A 16,057-nucleotide genomic window follows, 5' to 3' on the forward strand; every position below is an offset into this window, starting at 1 on the left:
ACGCGCTCGGAATTGAATTGAAATCGTAATTTTAGATTAAATATGCCCTTTGATTGACACTTGCATGCGTCCGTGATTGAAGGCGGAAACGGATGTCCTGACCTCCGAGGCTGAGGTTTTCGGCTGGGCAGGTTAACATAATTGGCCCAGCCCTGGGTGCCCGCTTCGTAACAATCATCTTGGCCCGCTTAAGCCGCTAATAACCCATCATTTTTGTGACACGAGCAACGTGTCTGGGTATCCTGTTACCAGGTCGCGTGTCCTGGCTGCAGGAGCAGCAATTATGACCACTTAATCCGTGGCCACGAAAGGAAAAGAAACTACAAATTGGTTTAGGCATTTGCCGCTTAAGTGGCCAGCAGTTTTCAATCGCATATGAAATATGAATAAACTAATATTTTCACCCTTAAAGTCTGGAAAGGGGTGGGTTTTCCAAAAAAACATATTCCCGCTAGCTGGGCATCACTGATCGTGTTTCTCACAGTGCCCCAAAGTATGCAGTACATTTTGCAGAATACGATCTTTTAGTTACGATATTGGCCAGGCTGACTCATAACGTAAATTAAGTAATTATTTTGTCCAATTAAGTCATATTAAGTAAAGTTAGAGAATAATTAATATCATTAGACAGAATTAATGAAATAAAACACCTTGTCAACTTGCATTTTATTATTTTTATTTTTTATTTTGTTTTTTGTTGCACTTTTTGTTGTTCTTTAAATCTTACATGATATTTATGCGCTTCATATCATTTACACATAGATTTATTCATATTTATATATATTTATAATTGTTGTTGTCTTATGAACATATTCATGAGATCAGTAATGATATTTATGTATATTAAAATATTACCACATAATATAAAATGTACAAGTTAAACAATATTTTCCTGCTTCCGAAGAACACAAAACATAAACAGAAATTAATTCTTAAATTGGATTGACGAATCAAGAAACCTATATGATTGAAGTTACGATATATGTATTATATGTACTGGTATAGTATTCAAATATACGCGCTCATATCTCTTCATATTTTGGCACCAAACAAAATTCTATACACAAAAAAATGGCATTTGATTCTATGATTCGAACTGCACTATATACAAGTAGGTCGAGTAGAGATACTTAAATTTACAAATAAAAAACAAAAACGGATTAAGTCGCATTGGGTGAAACGTATGTATATAAATTTCATGTATTCTGATTTACTTGTTCCTTTTGCTTCGTTTTTCTCTAACTTTTTTGTTCGAGTATTTATGGCAACCAAAAATCTTGTTGTCGACTTCTGGGCGCTAGGCCACAAAACTTTACCGAGATCATTGTGAAAACTAATTAGCAATGAACCAGGAAGGTAGCTTTAAGAAATAATCTTAAACTGTCTTGGCCATCCCGGTTCATTTGATGCAAAAAAATTTACAAAAATAATTTTTCATTGGGTTTTTGGAAGTATTGTACTGTTTTTGATTTGTTTGTGATAATTCAAATTATGATTAATACATAGGCAGGTATGTACGAGAAAGCATATTCTATTTCATTGTGTGTCATGGTCTGGGATCTGGCTGGGATTGGATTGGATTTGATGATGGGTACTTAAGTGGTATCTCACTTATATCATATTCAAATAATATTGCTCTATATACAAAAAAAAAAAATAATAATAATAAGGAGAGACTGCCATACAGAGACAGCTCAAAAAACGAACTAAATCGACTTTAATCTATAACTAAAGCTTAAACTAAAACGCTTTGCGAACTTAAGATTAGCTTTTCATTAATTTTTGTTTACTGTTTCTCTGTTTTCACTTTTCACTTTCTGCTTTTCATAACATTTGTCTTTTCAGTGTAAAGAACGGTTGAAATATTTGTAATGTAAATAAATCCATGAGATCAATGCGATTTTTGGGAATTGTTTTTTCTTTTCTATCTTTCTTATTTATTCTTTTTTGATTAATTTTCCTTACTATTTTCGCTATGTTCGCTTTCATGTCACGGTAATCGATTAGCATTGAAACGCCCTGGGGAGCTCTGAAAGTGATTATTGAAAATCGCCACGAAAATGAGGGGGTTTCCTTTTCATTTCTTTTTTTACTTTGGCTATGTGCGGAGATCAATTTCCATTAATTTCCATTGTGAGAGATCATTCGTGTGCATTCCAAAAAAAGACTGTCTGAGAATGGGATAACCCTATCGCTATTTCTGGGCGAATTTTCAACCTCGCTCGAACTCGCTCCCTGGGGCGGGGGCTTAACTACTAGATTGTGAGACCAATTTGAAGATGATGATGAACAAACAATGACAAAAAATTACAATTAAACATAAATCATAAGAAATTTAACTAAAATAACATGACATAAACCGTAGACACAAAACATCACAAAAATGGCATAAAAACTATATACAAAATTAAATGATTATCCTTCTTATCCTGTCCTGTCCTTTTTTTTTTTGAAGTTTTCTTATTTTTTGTTTTTTAACAATTAAAGCTAAGTGTGTGATTTATTTTTTTTTTTTGTGGGCTTAGATCTAAAAAATTCTACTAGTTAAACATATTTAAAATATATTTTTTTCAGTTTTCTTGCAATTCGGAATTACAAATGCGAAGACATTGAAATTGCTGTTCTATATTCTATATTCTAGAAGTGGATTTACTTTTACTTTTACTTTTTTAAGAAAATGCAAGTGGAAATGATTAAATGCAAAACAAAGATTATCAAAAGTATCTCAAAAGTTGGCAGTTTTCTTTTGCTTTATATATTTTTTTTTCTTATTATTTTTTTTTTTGTACTTTTTTATGTAATTTGTAAATATTTTGTGGCGTTCAAAAAGTTGTACAAAAATATGCATTCGCAAAAAAATAAGTTCGATTTGAGTCTCTTGCCAGTCTAAGAGTTTTCTTTGAGCAGTTTGAATTGTTTTTATGTTTGACGAAAGTTTTGGAGTAGTTTTTTTGTTCTAGAGATACAAATGCAGTTACCACATAGACAGTTGCAGATACAGATAGAATATATTGTTCTTGTGTCCCGTCAACCTTCTTATATCCCTATCGGTTTATTTTTATCGTATGCGAATTAATGACTTTCTGCAGATCAATTAAATTCGTTGCCCTAATTCTAGGTTGTAGATCTCGGTTATAAATCTTAAGAAGTAGCTGATTTCACTAAAGATCGGCGGTGGTTTCATCGCGCCGCAAAAAATCCACAGCCCATGGCCAGAACGAAAACGGTGACAACAGTTGGCCAAGTGAAGCTCTGGGGTTTCTGGAATTAAAATAAAATCAAATTTAGTATTTGAATGAGAATGGGACCTGTTAAAGTAGAAATCATTTTAACCTATTGCTCCCTGGTGGCGCATAAAATATCTAAAACCACACACGTGGCCAGAACCATCCCTCTACCAACTTTAGCCGTAAATCAAGCGAAACTATTGACTGCCTCTGTGGATGAACTTCATGTGGTGGTCAATGGTGTAATTATTTTTGTATAGAGACCCTCTAGCCACCCTCTAGTCAATGGTTGTATAATTTAACACCATTTATTTGTCCAATATTCCGCGCTTCAATGGTCGCTGAGGTGCATGAGGGGGTGGCTCGCTCGGCAACCACTGACCCCCCCACATTTATTATGCAAATTTTGCATTTCTGTTGTTTTTGACCGAATTTTGGTAATATTTTGTTGGGACTTTGTGGCTGTTTCCACTGTGGTTAATGGCACGAAAGGCCATCGAACATGTGTCAGAATTTTGATTCGATTTTAGGAGAGAGTTAAGGATAGTAGTTACTATCCCACTCTTAAGTGCGTACTTGATTCATAAATAATTATTAAATCCAACTACTGACTTTTAATGAAAGATTATGGGATTTCTCACGCTCCCATTTCGCAGCTGATAGAGTCTCGGATGAGGTCGCATCCCACCGAGCCGAGCCGGCCAGTAGCCAGTAGCTTCCCCAAGGATAGGCCCCCTTGAGGCGATAAGAACGAATTAAAAATAAAAAATAAATCAAAAGCTAGAACTGCAAATGGTATCAGGTCTGAGTCAGTGTGTGTCATTAAATTGCGATTGAATTTCTTCAACTTTGCATTTCTTTAAACTGCGCAGGCAACCGGGGCAAGAAAAACTAAAACTAAAAACGCAACGCGTATTTATAATATATATAGTGTGAGTAAAAAAAAAGTAAGCTCGATGAGGGCCTGACACAAAGGCCTGACTTGGGGGCAGGGGCGCAGTGCTTCCTCAGGCGCCTGCCTCGATTAACATAAAGCGATGGGAGGCAGTCGAGGCAGTTGAGGAGACAAGTGACAAGAGCCGACTCTCTCCCCGGGCCTGGAACGGGGAACTGCGCAATTAATTTTTATCACACAGTTAGCATATGCAGCAGAAAGTGTTATACATGCCCGGGGTAGAGCCACGCCGCCACGTATCTGTATCTGCGTGCCACCGACTCTATCTTCCAGCAGCTCCTTTCGCGTGTGGCAATTTGTCATTCCATAGCAGTGTATTTTTAGTAATCTTCTCGCTAGTTGAGCCTTTGAAAAATGTTTGCCACGTGCCTGGATTGCACAGATGTTGCATGCCACTAGATCTGGTTCTGTCTCTATCTCTGGCTTGAGTTAATGAACTCCCTAACTTGGCTGCTCTCCGGGGGGGTCTTGGATGGATTCTTAAAGCTATTCTTAATCTTAAAATCTTAAAATTTAATAAATTAATCAAGAAACTCACCTTCTTCTCAGCCTTTGCCCTCTGGCGCTCTCTCTCCACCTGCCGCTGATGGTTCTGGCTGTTGGCGATGTTTTCGCTGCACTCCGAGCTGCTCCCACCTGTGGCCAGTCGTTGGATGTCATTTTGGCTGATTGGATTATTGCTGGTACTGGTACTGGTACTGGTACTGCTGCCCTTCTTCTTCCGGGGTGGTATGCGTCCATTGAACTCCTGCAGACGCTCTCGTCCGGCCGTAAAATTGTCATAGCGATCGTCAAACTCGTCCCAACTGGTCTCATAATCGCTCTGGTACTCGCGCTCATCCTCGCCCGTCGAGGTCAGTCGCTTGCTGTTCGGAAAGAGGGGCATAATGGGTCTCTATAAATATCACTGAACACTGTATATATATATATCGCTGATATAGTCGATGTATGGAAACGTCATGAGCAATTATCAGTCTGGTGTCGGTTCTATACACTTATGTATGTCTGTTGCCATTTCATTAATTAAAAACTTGGCGCAGTTTCATGGGAATTGGTTTCGCAAATGGGAAGTAACTCTCAGATTAAATAACATAGCGATTACAAATCGAATTAATTTCTGCGATAAGGGCTTTACAAATGAGGGGTATTGTAATAGAACTTGTAGGAGAACCTTTCAAATTGTATCTCTTCCGTCCGGCTACTGGATGTATCTTTGAAATCGTTGGCTACTCACCGTCTGGCCGCATCCGACTGGCTGCGCTGGAGCCGCATCTTGGGCGCCAGTGGCGCCGACAGGGGGGTGGACGCCAGCCCGGGACTGTGGATGGGGCCGTGGGACTGTGGATTCTGGGGCCAGCCGAACGCCATCGCGGAGGTCGAAGTCCCGGCACTGGCCGTGTTCGGCGTGGGTGGCGGCGTATAGGAGGCGTAGTACCCGCCCATCCCATAGGGCGCCGAGTGGTGCTGCATCAGGTGGGGCGGCGACTGCTGCGGGTAGCTGTGGCTGCAGTGCATCGCCGGCGCTGACTGCGGCGGCTGCGGTGGCATCGGTTGCGGTGTCGATGGCGCCGGATATGGCGCGTGGTGGGGCGGCTGCCGGAACAAGTTGTACTCCTCGCCGGCCGAGAAGCTCACGCTGGTGCGGGGAGTGCGTGGTGGGTGGTGGTTCGGCGGGCAGTGGGGGAAGAATATGTCGCCACCCGTGTAGTTGCAAGAAGGACTCGGCGGTGGTGGATACTGGAAGATTTGGGTGGCTGTAACGAAAGTGGAGGGATGGAACTATTAAATTATATATTTCTGAGAATCTCTGTATCTGTATCTGTATCTGAACGAGTTTATCTTTAAGATCGCCCAACAATGGACGGGGCAAACAAAGGTGGCATTGGCCAGGTCTGGAGGGGAACTGAGTCGGTGACAATGCGGGGAAGTGTCTAAGGTCGGGGCTTTGTGAGGTGCATTGTCTCGCCAACTGGAACTGGAACTGCCACTTTGTCGGTCGGCCCTGTCGGCAGTAAAAAGTGCTATAATTACGGCAAGTCCTCGCCGATCATAAAACCGCCCATAAAATGATCAGGTAGCCCATCGCACAATAAAATTGGATATCTTTATGCGACTTTATACAGCTACCTTCCCTTTTTATTTGATAATTAAGTAATACAGCTTGTGGGTTTCAAAAATAGGTTCCTAAACCTATACGATCTCCAGGGTTCAGTCAACTCAACTGCAACCCAAACTTGCAGTTTCATCTCTCCTCCGATGGCTATAATCTGCCACTTGTTCGCAGCGATGAGTGGCTCGTAAGATACTTTTGTATCTGAGTTGTTTACTCGAGAATCTGTTGCTGAAAGATCTCCGAACTTGGCATCACTTATGCTTGTAAGACAAAGTGTTCGACTTCCAGTTGTACTCTAATCTCTTCGCTCGCAGTTTCATAGTTTTTTATGCAAATCGACTGATTGGTAAGGCGCTTCTAAGCTGGCCACTTGATATGCGCATAACTTGCCGCTCTACCCATTAGCCCGGACGGGCCGGGCCGGGCTGGGTGTTCGATTTCATTTCCATGCACATGACTCCTTAGTGTTTATTTACTTAAAGAGCTATTGCCATTCGAGGCGACAAATGATGGATTGTAATGCAAAATTTATACAAATCGCTGGGAGGCAACGAGCCAACAACTGTCGCTCTGGTGGTGGTCAGTCTTCAGATACTACTTCAGAACAATGTCACTCACTGCCAACCTGCGGGCGACTAATTTGCTATTTTTGACCCAATAGCCTTGAACTCGAAACGGCTAGAATCGAATCGAAATGGGCCCACAGCTGTTGCAGTTGCAAGAGCACAGAAAATCTGTATTTAATTGCGGGCCAAGCTGGGCTGAGCCACTCCTTGCCGTGTGTATCTTACAGATGCTTGGCAGGCATTTGAAACTAGTTTGCTGGCCAACCAGCTGAGCTGCTGAGTTGCTGAGGCCTGGGGCCTGGGGCTTGAGACAAGCTCACGTGCGCCAACCGCGCGCCATCGTAGCTGCTGCTTCTAACCTTGAAAATCTGCCAGCCTCAGCTCCCAGCTCCAAGCTCCAAGCTCCCAGCTCCACCATCTCTGGCTTCAGAAACGAAAACGAAGCGAAGCCAGCAGGGATCATTACGGCCTGGCCAACTTATATAACCAGCCGTGTCGATGGCAGTGCCTTTATGATGAAACTGACGACGACCGAAGCCAGATAAAAATGCTATTACTAATTGCAAATTGTGTGGAAAATTATTAGCCAGCACATTTTTAGCCAGTTGGCTTTCGCATTTGCATATGAGATACATTTTTCATCTGTTGGATATGGTGGGTAGTCAAGTGTCCAGTTAGCCCACCAAACAGTGACTTAATCTGAGATAGGAAGTAGTTTCTATTTTAGTATTCTATTTCTAAAAAGTGTTAATTTATTTCTCTATTTAAGTAGCTATTATGAGGAATTATTTAAGCCTCTTTCAGTCACTATTTCCAGTCACTGTTTTTCGGAAGACAACTCTATCCATGACTGGGACTTGGCCACCAAGCCACTTTTATGATCACCTCTCGATGCGGGCGATGCGATTGTTGTTGGTGACGAAACGTGACCAATTGTCGGGAGCATTGTTGCTTTTTAGCAACTATTTTTATGGACGACAATATGTGGAAAAAAAAATGTTTAATTGAATTACGACTGCGGAGTAGTACTCTGCGGAGATCGAGTCGCATCTGGACAAAATGGTGAGGTGGCGAGTGAAAAAAATGCAATTATGTGTATAATTTACTTTAATTTTCCTCCGGTTCTAGGCCGCTGGCTGCTGGGCCTGACAAACGGACAGTGCCAGCTGACAAACATCAATCAGGCAACGGCAAAAGTTTAACTAAGCAGAACGCCTCAGAAAAAGCTCAAGAACAGCTCTAAGGCAGCTCTGAGGCAGCTCTGGGCCAGCTCTGGGCCAATTCTTTAGAAAAACGTGAAAAATGCCGTACTGTTACGCTTTAGTATTTGTATCTGTTAGTGCCACACACAAAAGACAACGCTGAAATGCATTTTTAGTTGTGGCTTAGCAGTTGATTGCATTTGCTGGCGGACCCGCAGCATATGTTGCTCATTCCAACCTTGAAGTGCTTTGCAAAATGCAAAAAAAAAAAAAAAAAGGAAAATAATACAAAAAAAAAAAAAAGAATGAACTACACATAAAAATATACTAGAGTCACTCCGCTGTAATGGCAACTATGAATAAATACGAGTACTCGTATCTGGCGGGCGGCCCAACTCGAACAATTGCGTCGCACTTGGAAACGAGTTTGCAAAGTGCGAGTTCCATAAGTTGGTCAGTGGAACGGAATGGGAAGTGCTTGGGCTACGGATTGGCCAGATATCGAGGAAGGAAGCTATAGACCAGATATGCCAGCCACTAAAAAGATACATTTTTTAAGAAGAATTTGAAGATTTATCTCTGAATCTCTCAGCAAACTGCAACAGCAATCTCTCTTCAAAAACTCCTCAAAAGAAGCTGCTTGACATTGACATTTATTGATGAATATTTAAAATTAAATTAAAAAACAAGCAAGAAACACAACCGAAACAAGCTCAAGATGACAGAACAAAGGAAATACTCCAAAACAAGCAGTGTCTGGATGTCTGTCGGACTGGGACTGTCGGGAGTTTCGAGTAAAGCTCAAGATTACACGAGACCTGAATAATTCAGTTAAAAAATTTAACAAAAAAATACGAAAAACACTCATTTTACAGTTAACACAATACGCCCACCCAAGTCGAGACATTACATTTCTGAAGTCATTCGTTTAAGGCGATTTGTTGGCTGTCACGATGCGAGATTACCAATTTCAGACTCAGATATTGCATTTCAGACTCTCACCTCGATTTAATTAGGCAACTGGCCGATCGAGTGATCAAGGCAAGTGACTAATTAAAGGAGGAAGTCTTCAGGAAGTTGACAGTTGGAGAATTGGGGAAATAATTACGATCTCCAGATAAAGAATCTTCAAGCTTACTTATAGAAGCTGTTTCTAGAATGCCTTTTTGGGGCAAGTTCGAATGTCAATCAGTCGCCGATCTATGTTTCTATTTAGAGATCAATAGATTACTCGATTTATGGCCATATCTCCCGCTGTTAATTACCAATTTTGGCAAGCAGCTAATTAGCCATTTGGGGAAAGACTTCAAATATGCGGAAGCAGTTGACAAATTTGGGAAAGTCATTCATGATTCATGGAAGTAGAAGGAGAAAGTTCTGGATTTAAGGAACTTGCGTAATACGTCCAAAGAGAAAGTTTCTTTGTTAAAGATTTCGATCCAGGAAACAAATTGAAGAATTCATGAGAAGAATTCTTAAAAGACTGAGGGCATGTCGGCTCTTCTTTGAAGATTCAAAGCAGAACTCTATCTAGTTTGTCATGGAAACTAGAATAAGTCTAGCAAATTAAGTTTAAGGTCAGAAAATATTGTGCAAATAAAAAGATTATTAAACGGAAACGGGGTCAGTGAAATAAATGCGAGAATTTAATGGAAGATATTTGCGGAATTAAGTGCCGTTGGGCTTCTGAGGAATGAGGAACCCAACGTTTGAGGGACAGATGAATAGAATTTCAAACAACCTGAATTCCCAGCCCCTTGGCATGAAAGCATTTTCTGGAAAATAGCTGAAACGCTTATCACGAGAGCCAGATACATGGCTTGGGAGCTGTTCAATATTTTATCAGACGACAGACGAATGCAATTTTTCAATTTCCCTGCCTCAGTCTCCAGGATCTAGTCCTTCATTCCATGTCCTTGTCCCTCTAACAAAGGAGAAACAGCTTAAAAGGCTATAAAAAGCAGAACTTGGATGCACATCGATTGACAGGATACTTGGTCCTGGCAGTTTGCATATTTTTAGGAGCTCTGCCAGGAGATTGGCTTTGGAGCATGTGTGTTGTGTCCCGGCTAGCAAGGATAACTCCTTGAATAAGCAAAAAATGTAAAAAAAAAAGAGTGCCAAAGTTTAGATGAAATTCAATACTGCAGGAGGCTCTTAAAAAAATAACTATTCAAGTCCATGAAGCAGCAGGTTCTTAACTAACTGTTAAAAACTTCCGCCACTTAAACTTTATCTTTAAACTATTATTAAACAATAACCAAAATTTAAATATCTCTCCGGGAGAAATAAAAGGCACTTAGCAGTTGATTAAACCGATTCCCCACGCCACGCCGCAATTAACAACGTAAATGCGAGAATTACAATTAAACAATAAATAAAGTACAGATCAGATGCAACGCAATTAAAATAATTAAAAAACAAAAAAACTGAAACTGCAACCACAAAACGGCGAACTGCACGTCTCAACAGCGGCGGAAAAAAGTTATTAATAAATAAATGGAAATTACATAGGCGAGAGCCGGCTCTGGGCTCTGGCAGACGGGCTGGCTGTCTTCGGTGCGTCATGAGCCACTCGGTGGTGGCGTGGCCGAAGGGTCTATCTATTGTCGATCCACCGAAGCCACCGCACCACCGCACCACCACCTCTTCGAAGTCTACAATTACACGAGCTTATTTGTTGATCCAAGTGTTGTTTGGCGCTTTGTTTGCCTCTCGCCTTTGATTTGTTTACTGAAGAAGTGGATATTCGACTAGATTGCAGAAACTTTAACTGAAAAACTTATTTTTAAAGTGGAAAATATCTTCCATTAACACATTCTTTGAGAGCTCATCGCGAGGATAATTTTAAAGCCACCTTGCCAATTATAACAAGTAGCCAGCCTGTCTGTCTGTCTGTCTGTCTGCCTGGCTAAGGATCCTGGCATATCCTGTTCTTAGTTTTCCGCCTTTTGATACATATCCTTTTCCACTTGTGCCTGGATGCCATGCCGTGAGCCTCGCACACAAGTTCCTTTGTCCTTTTGAAAGGGAGTCGAGTTGTCTAGGCTCGATTTCATAACAAAAACTTGAGCACGTTCCAGAGTCAGTGGCAGAGGCAGACTATCCTTAACCCCCTGTCGCCCCTCAACTTAACCCAAACGCTTCAATGCAAACAATTTAGCACGGCCTCTGAGGAGACTTAATCAAAAGACTGTGAACTCTGGGAAAGTCTGGGCTTATCCAGGTGAGTCCTGCTTTCAGGTATAGTGTCTCCAAAAGTGTCAAGTTTATACTTCTTTTTTTTCTTATTAGCCAAAGTGCCTGGCGGGCATTTAAACTTGAAAAAAAGAGTAAAGTTCATTGCGCTGAATGGTGCGAAAAGTAAACAATCTCGAGGAGGAATAGTTGAGATTGAAGAACTTCAAAGATTTAAGCTTTATGGCTCGCAGCTGGTACTAGTTTCGGATTTTATAAGGAAATAATATTCGAGGAAGGATTTCCGATTCGATTTGTCGCAGCTGCTTCGAGCAGATCATCAAAAGATTTTTATGGCGGCTGTTAAATAATAAAAATCATAAAAAAAAGCTTAAATTAAGTGAAACAATTACAAAATACGCAGATCCATAAAAGCAATTTAAATGAAAAAGCAAAGCACGAAAAGCACGAAAAGCAAAAGCAAAGCAGAGAGAAAAAATACAAATTCACGGTCAATGTAAAAAGCAAAGCCATAAGTCGGAAAAATGCTAAAAAAAAATGCAAAAAACGGCAGCTTGGCAACAGGCCAAGCACATCGAGATGCAAATGACGCAAAGCCCTCTCTTCCAGCCCTCTCTTTCCACCCACTCCCACCCCCTCCTTGGGATAGGCTGTACAAAAACTTGCGGTTAATAGGGACTCCCACCTCTATCTCTCTCTCTCGCTGCTCTCTCCCTCTGCGCACAGTCAGCTGGGCTTTGTTGCCAGGCAGGATGCGGCAGAAGTCGCCGCCATTTTTGCCGCCATTTTGCCGTGTGTTTACCGTTAGCTTCCGCCAAGCGAAGCGCCACAGCCAGCCTACGAAGTTGCCGAGCAAAACAAAATGGTTGAAAATGTCAAGTGCGGCTGCGACGCCGGCAGCGGAAACAACGCCTAGCAGCAACAGCTGTTGGCAACAGTGGCAAATGATGCGAATTTGCAAGGCAAAACGGAGAGACCAAACATTGAGGTTAGGTGCTATTACACTGTTAGTAAATAGCAGTGTTGGGAAATGTTTTAAGAGATATTTGATATTTAAATGAATAAAAAAATCTATTAAATATTAAATACTAAATAATAGTAATATATTTTTAATAAAAATTAAATAATATATTTTTTTCTGTATATCTAGCCAGAAAATCTGCTGTCATTGCACCTTTTGTGGAAAGCCAATTGGAGTGGGTTACAGCGGCCTACCGCCAGGACTCTCTAGGATGGAAGCTTAATCCTCTCCCAAAACAAAAGGACTCCCTCCCCCCATCCCTAGTAAGCTCTTTAGGTATTTAGGAATTTTTGTCAGGGTTGTTTGCGCCTCGCATTTTTAGGCTTTTAGCTTTTAGGGTTGCTCCTGCTAGCTCGATGACTAAGCGCTAGGAGCTGCCTGCCTGGGTGGCATGGATGGCATGGGTGGGAGGAGGATGCTACCAGGAGTTTATCCCGTTCGCGAGTCGAGTGCCTGAGAGCATTGTTCGTAAGTTTGGGGATGTGTCACTATTAGATAAATTATATACTTGAGTGGCTGAAGCCGCAATCGAGGGCTGATAAGCGGGGAGCAGTTTGTGGTTGAGAATCAAAAGGATTTTGAACCAAAACTCTGAAATTTCTATCAAAAAAATAAGATACAACGCCCAGAAGTGAGTCAGAGGCGGCCAAGAAGGGAAGCTGTTGACCAACTGTTGCTGACAATTGCAAAAAAAGTATAAAAAAATAAAAAACAATAATAGCGAAAATAATAAAACAAGAATTTGTTGCAGCTCCACCGCAGCTGGCAATCATCGGCAGCGACAAAATCTATTATGCAAACCCAACACAAAATTAAGCCAAAAAAAAGGCAACAAAAAAAATAAAAAACCGCAAAGCAAACAAGCGCTAAAAAAAAAAGATACAAAAAAAACTGACCGCACTCAACGTGGCGGGGCAGAAAAGCTACTTAAAGAACCGTTAAGTCAAACACTTTGCAAATGGCCCCACACCACACCCTCATCATGTCCCCCTGCCCGCCCCCCTGCCTAAGGTCAAATGGCGTTTAATAATTTGGGTTACTGGCCAACTGGAACAGAACTGCAACAGATACGGGCATTGTGATTGAGATACATTGTATCTAGCAGATACTGAGATACACAGGCGTTCGGGGCGAGGTCGGCGCGTGCCATTTAAGCGTGCTTGGCTCTGGGCTCTGTTTTTTTTTTCCCCATTTGGTAGCCCCTGCTTATGGCCAGGTACACGCCCAGCTTTTGGCTTTTGGCCAAGAAATAATATTGGCAGTTGTCTTTGAGCCTCTACAGATATGGAGATTGGAGTACTATACTATAATATGTTCTAATAAAGTAAAGTAATATATATTTTAATTCTGAAACGCATTTTATTAACTTTTCTTATTTTTTTTAACCAAAAAAACAGCAAACAAGCTAAGAAACTTGACACTTGTTTGCTTTTTTTGGCATTTTTATGTCAACTTGTTTGCTTTCCAACTTCCTCCCCCAACCGAAGTCTCAATTTTCCCCCTTTTTGAACTTGTTCGATTAATTTTTATTGAATTACATTTCCCTTTCTCGAATTTTAAATGCAAATATCGTGTAGCCCTCCGATCTCACTTGTCTTGCTGTTTTTTTTTGCTGATAAGCTGGAATGAAGTGCTGACCTGGGGCAGTCTCGGGGATCGCTCGGGGATGAGTCAACAACCTTGAAAAGTGAAACTTGCTCGGAAAGTGGGAACTGAACCGAAGCGGCTAACCCAAAAAAGTCACAACAAAGTCACAACTTGGCTAATTGCTGACCCATTTTAAAATGCGGACCCTGACTTTTTACTTTTTGGGATTTTGGGAATTTGAAAACAGTATTCGGTAGCAGTATTTTTTCCTTAAAGATACATTTTGTACTAAAAGACTCAAGATACTGTACAAGTTAATGGCTTCCTAAGTCTTAAGATAAATATTCTTATACCTTAAAAGTGCTTATATTTAATGGGAAATTGTGCATTTTGTTAAAATATTCTTAAGAATAAGAATATAAGCTTAAGAATTTAAATATTTTCAAATATGGCCCTTAAATTTAGGCAACAATTCTTTTCTTTTCTCTTTCTCCACCTTTCTTCTTTGCTTCACCTGAAATATTATTTTTTAAATTTAATTTTAATATTATCTTGAAATTCTGCTTGTAGAATCTAAAAATAATATAATAATTAGAGTTCTTAAGATCTAAACTTATTTTAGAAATCACTTTCAAAAAATCACAATATTTTCAATAATTTTTACATAATTTTTGAAAGAATTTCAAGAGCACCCTTTCGAGAGACTCACCGTTCTGCTGGTTCTGCTGGTAGATTCTGACCCATTCGCAGAGGGCGTAGAGCACCTGGTCGGTGGGCAGGGGCGACTGCATCGGCGTCTGCGTGGCCGAGGTGGTGGTGTTGGGCGACTGCGAGGCGACGCTGCTGGCGCCGTCCGACGAAGCTGACGAGGATGAGCCTGACGAGGAGGAGCCGGAGGACACTCCCGACGAGGACGAGGAGGACGAGGAGGACGAAGAGGAGGAGGAGGTGGATGCGCCCGATGTCGAGTGCGCTGAGAGCGGGGGGTGGCTGTGCGGGTTGTGGGGGGAGGAGTTGCCCGAGGCACCCGATGAACTCGAGGCAATGTCATCGGCGCCGCCCTCGGGCAAAAAAAAGGGCACGGCCATCGTGTTGGTGTGTGAGGGCGTGGGTGTGGGTGTGGGTGGTGTATCTGTGTGTGCGCTTGTGTCCTTTATCCTTTATCCTTCCGGCAGCTTCTTCCTGCTTTTTGTTTTCGCTTTGCTCTTCTTCTGATTGTTCTTCGCTTACTTTTTTATTTTAATTATTTTTTTTTTTATTGTTAAGAGTTCACTTTAATTTATTTTGTATTTTTTGTGCAAGATTTTAAATATTAGAAACTTTCGCATTTTTTGTTTAGTTTTTTGTCGATTTCGTTTTTTGTTATTTTTGTTTTTTGTTTTTCGAACAACACTCTCAAGTCAAGTTAGTTTTCCAGATTCTTTTGCATTTTTCATCAAGCTTTTCGGTTAGAACTTCTTTAAAAACACACCAAAAATCACCAAATATATTTTTTTAATTCTTCTACTCTTGCTGTTGTTGTTGTTGTGTTTTTTTTTATCGATTGTTGTTGTTGTTGGAGGAGGAGGAAGCACTTAAAACGTGTTGCAGACTCAAAAGAAAGAGCACTGTTTCTGGAGGAGAAAACACGTCTTACTGGCTCCGCGGCTAACTGCGAACTGTGCGGAGCCACCTCAAACTACAAGCGGAGCCAGCCCAGATACAGATACAACGTAGGCTGCGGCGGCGGCGGCGGCAGTGCAGTCTCTTGCGCTCTTTCTTCCTCTCCCTCTCACATGCTCGCTCCTTTACATGCACATGCATGCAGGTAGTTGCATGCGGGGGAAGAATACAACAAAAAAAAAAGAGAGAGAAAAAATCCCTCTTTTTTTTTACATCCAGTACTTATAGGGTTAATTGAAACTGATTATTGGCGGAAAGCTCATCACTCATACGCAGTGTTGTCCTGCCAACTTCCGGTTAGCCGACACACGGGTCGTATGATTGATATTAAATTTAATATTTCAACTTAAATCATAAGAGATAGAAAAAGAACACCTACCTGAGAGAAACTGAGAGTGAGTGGGCAGGCGGTGGCTGTAAGTGTGTGTGTGTGTGAGTACACAAAGATCTTGCTGAGCAGGTAACTGCAGAGGCAGCAGAACGCTGGCAGCGCTGCTCAGCGAACACCAAAGCAAAACAAAAACTG

The 16,057-nt window shown here is 41.2% G+C and overlaps 1 protein-coding gene and 1 long non-coding RNA gene across 2 annotated transcripts; one reads left to right on the top strand and one right to left on the bottom strand.

The window, feature by feature from the left end:
• Positions 1–1,579: 1,579 nt before the first annotated feature.
• Positions 1,580–15,581, bottom strand: LOC6493693 (cell death protein hid). Its single transcript, XM_001958212.4, has 4 exons — positions 14,579–15,581; positions 5,417–5,936; positions 4,721–5,048; positions 1,580–3,261 (listed from the first exon to the last, which is right to left on the bottom strand). The coding sequence occupies exons 1-4, from the start codon at positions 14,955–14,957 to the stop codon at positions 3,181–3,183; spliced, it is 1,308 nt and encodes a 435-aa protein (XP_001958248.1). The 5' UTR covers positions 14,958–15,581; the 3' UTR covers positions 1,580–3,180.
• Positions 7,655–8,601, top strand: LOC123257048. The gene is made up of 2 exons (XR_006506978.1): positions 7,655–7,923; positions 7,990–8,601. It is a non-coding gene; the product is annotated as an uncharacterized LOC123257048 (long non-coding RNA).
• Positions 15,582–16,057: the final 476 nt, after the last annotated feature.

Source organism: Drosophila ananassae, chromosome 2R (assembly GCF_017639315.1).
Source record: "Drosophila ananassae strain 14024-0371.13 chromosome 2R, ASM1763931v2, whole genome shotgun sequence".
In the NCBI taxonomy this organism is placed as follows: Eukaryota; Metazoa; Arthropoda; class Insecta; order Diptera; family Drosophilidae; genus Drosophila; species Drosophila ananassae.